Source organism: Humulus lupulus, chromosome 9 (assembly GCF_963169125.1).
Source record: "Humulus lupulus chromosome 9, drHumLupu1.1, whole genome shotgun sequence".
NCBI classification, from domain to species: domain Eukaryota; kingdom Viridiplantae; phylum Streptophyta; class Magnoliopsida; order Rosales; family Cannabaceae; genus Humulus; species Humulus lupulus.
Genome location: NC_084801.1, coordinates 16,955,930 through 16,967,595, shown reverse-complemented (window position 1 = coordinate 16,967,595; position 11,666 = coordinate 16,955,930). Strand labels below are relative to the sequence as shown.

Here is an 11,666-nt window from a genome sequence, read left to right as displayed (position 1 = left end):
TGTATGAAATTGTGTGAAAATTGAATGAAATAGATGAGTATTTATAGAAGAATTTTTTTTTAATATATTACCGTTTTTTACCAACGGATACATTTCCTATATATAATATATATATGTATAATTAAAAATAAATAAAATAAAGAAGGCACCGTTGCCTCACAGAGGCAACGACTCCTTCATAATTAATAAGCAACTTTCGGCTACAATGATAAGCCATCCTTATATTTGGTTGCCTGTCAGAAAAAGTCAACAAGCCATATCTTTGGTAACGAGCATTGTAGTTGCTCTAAGAGCATCAACAATGGGCATTGCTTAAAGTGGTACTTATGTTAAAGTCGGTCTCAAAATCAACAAAATAATACATATTCAATTTTATTTTTTGGCAACGTTGTCCACTGTTGACAACGTTGCTTTGTTTTTCTTTTGTTATTTTTAGTTAAAGTTATATTAATTAAATAAAATATTGGATTTGTACTTTTCTCAAAACTGACATCGTAGCCAGCAATAACAGCAGTGGAGATGCTCTAAGCCCAAATCGAAGCCCGTCACCGTCCATTCCAAATTATTTAGCCTCCACCTTGATCAGCACCGCTTTACCTCCCTCCACTCAAACCGACAGCCTTGCCCTTGTCACACTTTGTTCTAAGTTGAATTTGATTTTTTATTTTTGTTTACAATGGGTTGTTCATGAATTTATGCTTATGGATATATGTTGTTCTTGTATATTCTTTATTTTAATCTCATTTAATATTTTAATTAAAGTTTTAGTTTGTGTTTCATGAATTATTTATGAAATTAAGGATATTTTGTTCATATTTATAATTATTTTGATAAAATCTAAGTTAATGAGATCATTTTTAACTATTGACAAAACAAAAAAAAAAGTTCAAACTAGAGTGTAGCTAAATCAAATCAAGTGATGGTACAATCCCATTTAATAATTATTACTACAAAAAGAGAAGAAAAAAAATTAATCAAAAATCTCCCAGTTGGCAGTAGTGGGCGGAAGATTAGGATTAAACGTCTCCCATTTAGTTGTGACAATGACAGGCTTTAGTGTTGCGTTTGATATTTTAATCCCATCAAGAGTTTCAACACACTTCTGTACCCTCTTACCCTGCAAAATCCAATGGCTCGTATTGAAAACTGAAATGAAAAGACCGTACCATAATATAAGAGAATACAATAATGATATTGAAGAAGAAGAAGAAGCAAGATATATTAATTTATATACCTGTAAATTCTTTTGAGCAGAAGTGTCTCCTTGAGCTGGTATATTATCCAATTTGATTGCTTGTCTCATAAGCATCTCAATTAATGTGGTGATTTGAAGTTCAGGAACCTTGATGCCACTCGAGATTGATTTTTCGATCACAGATACCTATTCATCAAGAGATAAAAAGGACGATTGGTTTCATAGTTTTGGTGTATAATTATCAAATAATTTCACTTTGCTTAATTAAAGAAATGATCAAAAGAATACCTATTATTTGTTATTATCTGTTTTTTTTGGGAATATATTAGCGATTATCTTACAACCAATTGCATGCCTTAAATAAATGGTTACAATATTAACAAAATTGATTATAAGAGCGCTGACAAGCAACTATTAAGATTGGTTTTTCGGTAACCCCCATTAGAAACCACCAAAGACAGCGGTTGTGAACCGGTCAATGCTCTTCCCCACCTTGTGTGTTTCCGCAGTCATTTTTAACGGTAGTTCTGAAAACCGTTGTGGAAACATATTTTTAACGGCGGTTTAGAACTACCGTTTATTATCGATCGGTCCGTTAGAATTTTGAACCACCGTTAGAGCCCTGTTTTCTTATAATAAACGAGTCTGGCCTGGCCTGGACCTCATGTTATATTTAGAAGTATAAACTACAAAAGTCAACAATATTTATAAAATACATATACAATATGTTATAGTTAGAAGTATAAACTAATGTTCTAATTACTTTATATATAATATCATTCTCATATAAATACAAATAAATCAGATATCCCGCTTATATAATAATCCAAAACAAAACAAAATGGAACTGCTAAAAAACAAGAACAAAATTATGCGATTTTTTAAAAAAGAGTTCAAAGGTTATTTTTACTTAACAGAGAACAGACCATATTTCACTACCAGGTACTAGCTGTCTCTCTACCCATGACCCACACACCATACTTTTTGGAGTCAATCATATCATATCAAACGGTTGATACTGATCAGAGCTCAGATCACCTCGATATTGTCATTCTTCCAGAACATGGGCTTTGTGGCCCATCTCATGTTTATTCTTTTTCTATAATATAAAAGTAAGAAAATAATGTACCATGAAAGAAATTGCGACTCACTCATCCTTTTGGTAACAGTGGGATATGACGTAAAATTAGGTATCATAAATTGTAAAAATGATCAAACTATTAGTAAAAATTATTATTATTATCACGTGGGTTTTGGTTACCTGCTCCGCGTACTTATCGATCTCCATGGAGACCTCGGAGATGGCGCGATGAACGGTTTGGATCTTGGCATTTCTTCGCATCTCGATGAAACGTTTCTCGATGCTAGTTGGATCTTCGATTAGGATGAGTTTTGATCCATCTTTCACTCCGCACGTGTCTAAATAGTCCCCATTTTCTCTCTCTTTCCCTCTAAATATCAGCGTCTGTTCACCTGCCTGTAACCCACTCTCCGCCGTCAGAAGCTTCTTCACCTCTCCTGCCACCCAACCACGTCAACTTCACTCATCAGTTCTTCTTTTTTACTCTTTTACCCCTCGTTAAACATTACCCGCATCCACTTTCTATGGTGCAGTTTTGGAGGTTAATTTCGTCATTTTAAACGAACACATGAGCGCAAATTTTCTCCGGAAAGAAACGGAAAATTGACGGAGAGATCGAAGAAAAATAAAATAAAACGCATTATTATTACCGAATGTAGCTTGAGAGTTGACCGAGATCTCGTACTGGAGCGCGCCGAAAGCAATTCGGAGACGAAGATTTGGGACTGCAGCCGTACCGTCGGAGTTTCCGACTCTTTTCTGGACCAACATTCCTCCCGGTCTCATTTCCCATTCGAATTCGTCGTCCCTCGATGCTGAAGACGATGTCGTATTGGAGTTGCCGCAGCTCATTCTACCGTACGACGCATTACTTTTGTTATTCGACTTGATCATCATTCTCTTCATCATTGTAACACGTAGTCTCTGAAAATATTTTCTCGAGAAAATGAGAGAGGAAATATGGTTAGCTAGCTCATGTTAGTAACAAGATTAATATTTGATCATTTTCTGCCGACACAAACAGGAGTGTAACATATCTGGGTTTTATATAGTAAGCACTGTAAGAGAGGTGTGTGGTGTGGAATAAAATTACGGACCAATGGGACCCTGCCACGTGTTGGATGCTGTCACGTAGTGTGGAGTAACAGCTAAGCAGTGAGAGAAAGAGATAGTTTGCCGACAATATGTGACAGCAGCCAAGATGAGAGATATCAATGTGTTTTTCTTTCTTTCATTTTTGGACAAATAATAATTTTTTTATCCGAACTATGACCTTATAAAGTTTTGTCTCACAAATTTTTTTTTGCATGATGGAAATCTCTAAATTGTAGTTACTATTAAAAATATGTTATTTTATGTATTCTGTTTATTTTTGAATAGTTTGTTAACGTGGGGTTAGTTGGAGTTGGAGAGTTCAAATAAAAACTATAAAGATAAATTCTAGATACGTGTATTTGTATTTTAGAATTAATATTTGCATATTTAACATCAATCAACTTGATTTCTGTTAGCTTTAGCCAGTAACATATACATTTGTAATATAACTATATTTGTGGCTTACGATCATATCAACAAACCGTTTAAAAAAAATGAATGAAATGCAACAAAAACAAAATGACATGTTTTCAGTTGTTATTAAAATTTAGGAATTTTTATCACGTAAAAAGAAGTATAGGGCAAGAGTCTACTGATTGAAGTACAGAGACATAGTTTGAGAAGAAAAAACGTATTTGTCTTTAATTTTTATTTCGATGACACATGCATGGTGAGGTTCCATTGGGCAGTCAAGGTTCGTAAAAGAAGATAAAAATAAATGTATGTTTTGTTTAGTTTTACAGGGATGGTAAGGGTGGGTTCAACTGATTGAATGGTGATGTGTACATATGTGTGAGATAGTAATTGACAAGTGCTTAGAAAGTGATTGTAGAAAGCGATAAGATGATGGTAGGCGTTGGATCAAATAATGAAAGGTTTGATTTTGATCGATATGGTTCAGATTAAGGGGATAAGATTTGTTTGCTTAGGGTTGTATTGTTGTTGTTAGTAAGGGAAAGTTAAGGGTTAACAAACGGTTTGTAGTGTGATTTAATCAAAGGTAATTATTAATTCTCTGGCTATTTTTATTTGGTGTTAATTGGTTGACGTAATGTATAACTAGGAAACGAGATCTCTCAAGCTATTTTCTTAATTAACAAAATAAATTTTGCATTAAAAAATTATCATTGTAAAAACAAAAAACTTAGTTATGCTTATAGTCCGAAAAATAAAATTATCACAAAAAAATGTTTATTATTGAAAAATTGTAAAAACTTAATAATAGAGTGTGACAACTAAATTATATAGCTTTTTGTATTTTATAGTTATGATATTTAGATATTGATGCATTTTTTTCTCATTCATTTTTAAAATAACAAATTATGTTGTGAAGTTTAATGTTTTTAGCTATCGTTTAGAGTTGGAATATGTCTTGCTCTTTGTTGACTGCATTTTTCATCAACTACCAAACTAACAGAAAAGCTTAAAGAAGAAGAAGAATAAGAACACCAGATTTTACGTTGTTCATGTTATTAATTAACCCTACTTCACGAGTCACTTGTATTTATGATTAAGAAGAACTTGCAAAGCTTCAACTCTCTTGGTTTTCAGGCAGCGTATGTGTTCATTTTGAAAAATTGGAATCAAATCCTTTACAAAGTGTGCCCTAGCTGTATTTATAGGCAGCTAGGAAGATTAAACTAATTAATTGGAGATGATTACAATTATTCCGCTCTTAATGAGGATTGTTGTTGGGGTTTTATGCCTTAATTAAAACACAATTTCTTTGTAATTTCATTTATTATCAATAAAATAATAGAAATCATTTTTTGACTTGGTCAATCACTTTGCTCATGTTTTATTTTCATGATTGTTTGTTTAATATAAATTTCTATTAAATCCTGAGCATATAGCTAATCGTATTTATAGTGACGTAATCACAGTGGAATATAAATATGATTATGTGTTCAAAATAAGTTAGTCCTAAGATTAGTCAGTGCACATGATTTACACTGACTTGCCAATCTACCATATGATTTACTTACATATTGTAGTGTTATGTTCTTTCTAGAACAATAGCAAAGTAGATAAGATCGGATGTATTTGTTACATCAGACTGGACCGATATTGACAGTTGATAGGATAAGTAAACATACCGTCATTATATATTCTAGTCATATCATATAGTTGACCATAGGTCAATTCAATCTCAATTCTGAGTAGTTAGTATTCTAGCTGATTGTATTATTTGAGTTATTTGACTTGTTCGTTACTAGCCTACCCTACGGACTAGCCCATACTTACATCTTGGGAACTTGGTAGTATAACTGAGTGGGAGTGTTAATCATAGATATGAACATCTATAGCTTCTGATGAAGAAGTGAAACGATGGTTTCCTTTTAGTTTGGTTCAATGTGCTAAATGATAGAGATCTCATTTCATTAATTAATATTAGTTTACTAAAATATCATTTACAAGGAACTAAGTATTTTAAGGATAAAATACAATGAGGGGTAAAACAATATTTTAATCCCATATCATTTTAGACCGTGTATAGAGGATTGAGTGACAATTATGGTTGTAACAATGTATAATTAATAACATATCTATATTGCTTATAGAGCGTTCTATGAATTCAAGAGTGCAATTCCGAGTCTTTAGTGGAGTCACGAGGAATTAATAAATTAGTAAATTTATTTGTTAGAATTATGATAACTTATTGGAGCTTGATTTCACAGGCCCATGGTCCCCACTGTACCTTGGATAAACTCATCTAGATAGTCTCAATTAATTGATTTAGTTATCAATTAGAATTATCAAAGTTGACCAGATCAATTTTGGATAGTTTCACAAAGTTATACAATTTAGAGAAGAAAAGAGAAATTATGATAGATTTATTAATTAAGATTAAATTGGTATCTAAATTAAGAAATAAGTTTAAATCAAGGTTCAAATTATAAATAATTAATTTGATAAAGGATTTAAATAATTATTTAATTAATTAAATCAATAGAAAATAATACAAGCCTTGATTTTAAGTCCAACAGGCTTATAATTAAATGAGAAATTTCACGGGCCTAAAGCCCACGATAATTTCGACCTAGGGCTGATATTATCTATTATTTTATTGATTTTTTAATTAAATTAATTGTCTAATTGAGTCTATAAAAGGAGTGCTAAGTGAGAGATGAAATCAAATTTCTGAAACATAAGTTTCTGAGAAGATCTATTAGGTTTTAGATTCTCTCTACTGCATAAGTTCTTTTCTAAGCCTCATTATTCTTTCTCTTCTTCTCTCTGTATCTATCTCATGTGTTGAGAATTGTCCACCCTAGTCTAGGTGATTCTAAGGATACTTTGGAAGGTTGTGAAGAAAATTGAAGATCGGTTCAGTTTCTTGGTAATACTCTGCGACAGAAATGATACAAGGGTTAGAGAAACTGAAGGAATGACTATATTATTCCGCTGTATATAATATAAGTATTCTTATCATTATTTCTCTTTAAATTCAATTTTAGAAACATGTTCTAGGTTGTCTCATGTTAATTTGTTTGATATTAGATCTAAATGAAAATAAATAAAGATCATGTATAAGCTTTTCTAACAACTGGCCTTTGGTAATCTTTATTTTCATGCATGAACATAGTAAAATTGAATTAGATGATGTGTTGAGTAATTGGATGGATTTCATGATTTTATGAAGCATATTGAATTCTATGTGATTATTAGCAATTTTTAGGTTATTTAGTTGTGGTTTCTATGCCATTAATTTTTATATATGCTTTATTTTGTGTAAAACATGCTAAAAATTAATTAGAAAATGGTTTTGGTTTGAAAAATTGCACAAAAAAAATTTCCTGAAAATTTTGGCCTGGTTGCCCATGCGTGCGCACGCACGCGCATCACCTGTGCACCCACACACGCTCCTGCGTGCGTCACCCAGCACCCGTGCGCGCACCAACCCCACCTGTGCGTGCGTCCCTTGGCTGCCAGAACAAATTCGCACGCGTGCACACCTGCTGCCAAGCCACGTTGAATAGTACCTGATTCTGGTACTGATCATCCCAAATTATTTAAAAAAAAAAATAAAAATGTGAAAATTGATTATTTATAATCAAAGCCCAAAATATCAGATTTATTTTATCATTTAAAAATGTTTTTTTCAAAATAAGATATTTTTGTTGTTAGGTACTTTCTACAAATATTCAAATTTAAATTTAGAAATAGACTAACAACTTAATTTTGAATATTTTAATATATTAAAATATTAGAATTAAGATATCAAATATTTAAGATATTTTCTTTTAAATACTTGTTATTTTTATTAATGTTATCCAAAGAGCAGGCATGGATGACGTGGCGAACATTTTTAACGCGTGGTTGACACCTGGCAGAGGTTCTGTTCGACCATCGACCAGGGAGATTCCCCTGACATAACATTTGGACTTTATATACGACCAGCTTGGTCTTATACTCCGTATATTTTGAGAAGATCTTGTGCAATTATAATCATATCCGAGATTATCTCCCATGATTCCTGAGTATCCGATTAATTAGGAAAGAACATCTGTAACAAATTTGTGTAATCTTTCTTGAGCCTATAAATAGAGAAAAATAGCTCAAGGAAGAGGACTTTTGGCTAATTTGAGTTTATGCTTTACAAGAGAATTATAGCTATTACCTTTCGATTGTATTATTCATCCCTCTAAGGCTTGTGAAACTCGAAGAACCCTAGTTCTTTGATCACTCATTTGAGAATCAATATTAATAATAGCTTAAGTGGACGTAGGTCATTACCAATTCGTGGGGCCGAACCACTATAATTTGTTGTGTCATTTACTGTTCTTTCCATTAGATCTATTTCAATACCTTCTATCACATCAAGCATTTGACTCCGTGTCAGTTGACCAAAACGAGGGTCAACATTCTGGTGCTTTCATTGAGAGCTTGAGACGAGGTTGTTGAAGTCCTAATGGCAAAGACAACCAGGAAGACTGGACAGGTTACTGATGCTGCACCATCTCAACCTCTTCCTCCAAACATGGCTGAGAAAGAGCCACACTTGGAGTTTGATGAGGAGGAATTGGACTCCGAAACGCTGAGAAATACTCTGGGAGTATTGCAAGATGAATTGGCCAATTTAAGGGCCAGTCAAGAAAGTGTCGCGGAGACCATGTGCGCGACAGCAGCAAGAAATAGAGCGTCAGCGCCAAGAGCTGAGTGAAAGACAGGCGGAGATGGACCGTCGTCAGAGGGAGGCCATGGCAGCCCTCGAAGCCGCCCTCCAATTGGCTAGGAGTCAGGCTGTGCCTGCCTCGCAGCCTGACCAATCCCCGAATGGGCCATCTCAAAGAGGTCCCAATCCTAGCCCTCCACTCCAGCCAACGAGCCCTCAAAGGCCGGAGCAGCCAACAATGCCTCAGGATGATGTCCCACCTAGGGACCCTGAGACGCAACCTCCATCCCAGGCTGGTCGAGGCAATCCCCCACTTCCAAGGCAGAATAGGGCGGGCGGCAGCCCCGCAGCCCTAGACGCCCGAGGGGTGAAGAGTCGCACCCACAGAGCAGGGGGTAGCATCCTTCTGGAAACAGAAGGAACTTAGAAACAGACTCTGCAGTCAGGGGCCCTCCACGGCATGATAATGCACGGGGACCTACCGACTAGCGTAGGCCTTCCCCTAACGCTTGGGAAGTTCCAGCCCAAGGAGGCAACCGAGGAGAAAGTCGGTCCCACCATAGCCAATCAAGGTTCAGATATGGCCATGGCTACAATGAGGCCGACTCAGGCAGAGGGAGTGCTGGTCGGAGGAACGAGGAGAGAGGTGGAGGCAGAAGCCCACCACCTAGAGAAGACCAACAAGCAAGACGTAATGCTGGGGGGCAGCCCAGACAAAACAATGTCTTTAGCTAGCTCGGAGCTAGCGAGCAACGGCGAAGAGATGACGACTTAAGGTATGTACTCAACGACCGCTGAGAATGGCACGACGAGTACATTCCCCCGGCACCAGAGGCCTCAGCAATTCCTGAAGCCGTTCAGGCTCAGATAGATGCCCTAAACCAAGCAGTGCAACAGCTGGTCGGGGGGAGAACGTCTCACATCGAGTACGACAGGAGAAGGGGCACTCCTTTTGTTCAGAGGATTGCTGTAGCAGAGACTCCTAGTAAGTTTAAAATGCCCACTCTTCCGAACTTTTATGGGTATGGTGACCCGGTATCTCATGTCAACAAATTTGAGATACAAATGGACATTCAGAAGGTGTCCGAAGACGCTCGGTGCAGGATCTTTCCTGCAACACTTTCAGATGCTGCACAGGAGTGGTTCTTTAAGTTCCTTCCTACAAGTATTGTATCTTGGGAGATGTTCGTAAAGGAGTTTTACGAACAATTCTATGCTGGTCGTGTGCACCCAACTGAGGCAAACCAGCTGGTCGAGATACGTCAGCAAGAAGGAGAACCACTGAAAGACTATGTCCAACGTTTCATGCGAGCTGCGACTGGGGCCAAAACAGTGGGAGACGAAGGAAAAATGATGGCCCTAACTGCAGGAGTTAGGTGCTGTACGCCTCTTTGGAGTAGCCTCAGGAAGCATGGGGTTAAAACTACCCAAGAATTTTTGGATCGAGCTGATCGATACATCAAGCTCGAGGATGCGATTGCCAGTGAGGGAAAGACCCCAAATAAAGATAAGGGGACTGAAGACCCCGCCAAAGCCGCCAATGGGTCAAAGCCCACGGCAACGGGAACGGCAAAGGTAATGGGAATAGCAACGACAAGAATCGAGGGAAGAGGCCCCATAATGAACCCTCTACCTCCGAGAGTAAGCGCGCTAAGGGCAATCATTATGAGCCAAGGTTCACCAACTACATTGCCCTTGTCGAGTCTCGAGCAGAGGTGTATCAGGCCACAAGTTCCAGTGTGCCTTACAAAAGACCCGCTGCCATCCAAAAAGACATTTCAAAAAGAGATACGACCAAGTTCTGTTGTTTTTACAACGATTACGAACACGATACGAACGAGTGTAACTAGCTGAAGGATGAACTCGAGTTCCTTATTAGACAAGGACACTTGAGGAGATATGTGCAGGCCTCGGGAGCTTCCCAATGAGAGGCTCCAGGTGGCAACGAGCAGGCGCCTACACGCCAACGCTAGCCACCTTTACAGCCTGACCCTAGCTGGCACCTTACTCACCATCTGCAGAGGCCCGCATCTTGTGGGAAACAGCGGAAAGGAAAGGGAACAATACGCTTGGACCCTACGCCATGACCAGGACATCGAGATGATGACTGTGGATGATCGAGAATCAAAGAAGGCTCGGACAGAGGACGGTGCAATAACCTTCTCTGATTGCGATGCCCAGCATGTCTGGTTCCCACATTCCGATCCGCTGGTCGTGGATGTTCAGATTGCCAACATGATGGTGAAAAGAGTACTAGTCGATACAGGAAGTTCAGTTAACATCCTGTATAAATCTTCGCTGGAACGAATGAAGTTGTCTATCAAGGACTTAGAGCCTTGCAACCAAACAATTTATGGTTTCTCTGGTGAAGGACTCGCTCCAACAGGGTCAATCAGACTTCCAGTAATAGCAGGTACTGCGCCCGCTACCAGGACATTACTCACTACTTTCATAGTAGTTGATTGTCCTTCGGCCTACAATGCTGTAATTGGAAGGCCCATACTAGTCGACCTTCAGGCTATCACCTCTATATGGCACCTGGCCATGAAATTCCCAACAGATGCAGGGGTAGGACGCGTATTGGGAAACCAGAGGGAAGCAAGGGAGTGCTACAATGCCTCAATCACTAAGGCCAAGAAGGGTATGTCGAGGAGTGCTCCCCCTGAAAGGTTGCAGATGGCCATTGATGTACAAGCCTAATCAGGTGATGAAGTCAACAAATAGGGTGTTGCCCAAAGGGAGGATAGAGACTTAGATCCTCGCTTCGGGGATTTTGAAGAAGATGTAGGACCTGTCGAGGACCTTGAGGAGGTCCAGCTTGACGAGGTCCAGCTTGACGAAGAGTTTCCGACCAGAATTGTAAAAGTCGGCAAAAATTTAGAAGCAACAACAAAACACGCACTGGTGGAATTTTTGAAGAAGAACCAGGAAGTTTTCGCCTGGTCACATAAAGACATGGCTAGGATAGACCCTACAGTCATCAGCCATGTCCTGAACGTTGACAACAGCTTTCCACCCGTGCAACAGAAAAGAAGGCTGCTTGATAAAGACAGATCAAAAGCCTTAAAAGAGGAAGTTGAAAAATTAAAGGAGAATGAGTTTATCAGGGTGGCGTTTTATCCATCATGGGTCTCTAATCCAGTACTGGTTCCCAAGCCGAATGGCAAATGGCGAACCTG

General features: G+C 37.8%; 1 protein-coding gene across 2 annotated transcripts; it reads right to left on the bottom strand.

The window, feature by feature from the left end:
* Window positions 1-838: 838 nt before the first annotated feature.
* LOC133800606 (BAG family molecular chaperone regulator 1-like) lies at window positions 839-3,518 on the bottom strand. 2 transcript variants are annotated; one of them, XM_062238607.1, is made up of 4 exons: window positions 2,927-3,518; window positions 2,457-2,713; window positions 1,235-1,381; window positions 839-1,146 (listed from the first exon to the last, which is right to left on the bottom strand). In XM_062238607.1, exons 1-4 carry the CDS (start codon window positions 3,183-3,185, stop codon window positions 1,054-1,056), a joined length of 756 nt encoding a protein of 251 aa, XP_062094591.1. In that variant the 5' UTR covers window positions 3,186-3,518; the 3' UTR covers window positions 839-1,053. The 2 variants fall into 2 exon arrangements, with proteins under 2 accessions (XP_062094591.1, XP_062094590.1); XM_062238606.1 differs by having other exon boundaries at window positions 839-1,117.
* Window positions 3,519-11,666: the final 8,148 nt, after the last annotated feature.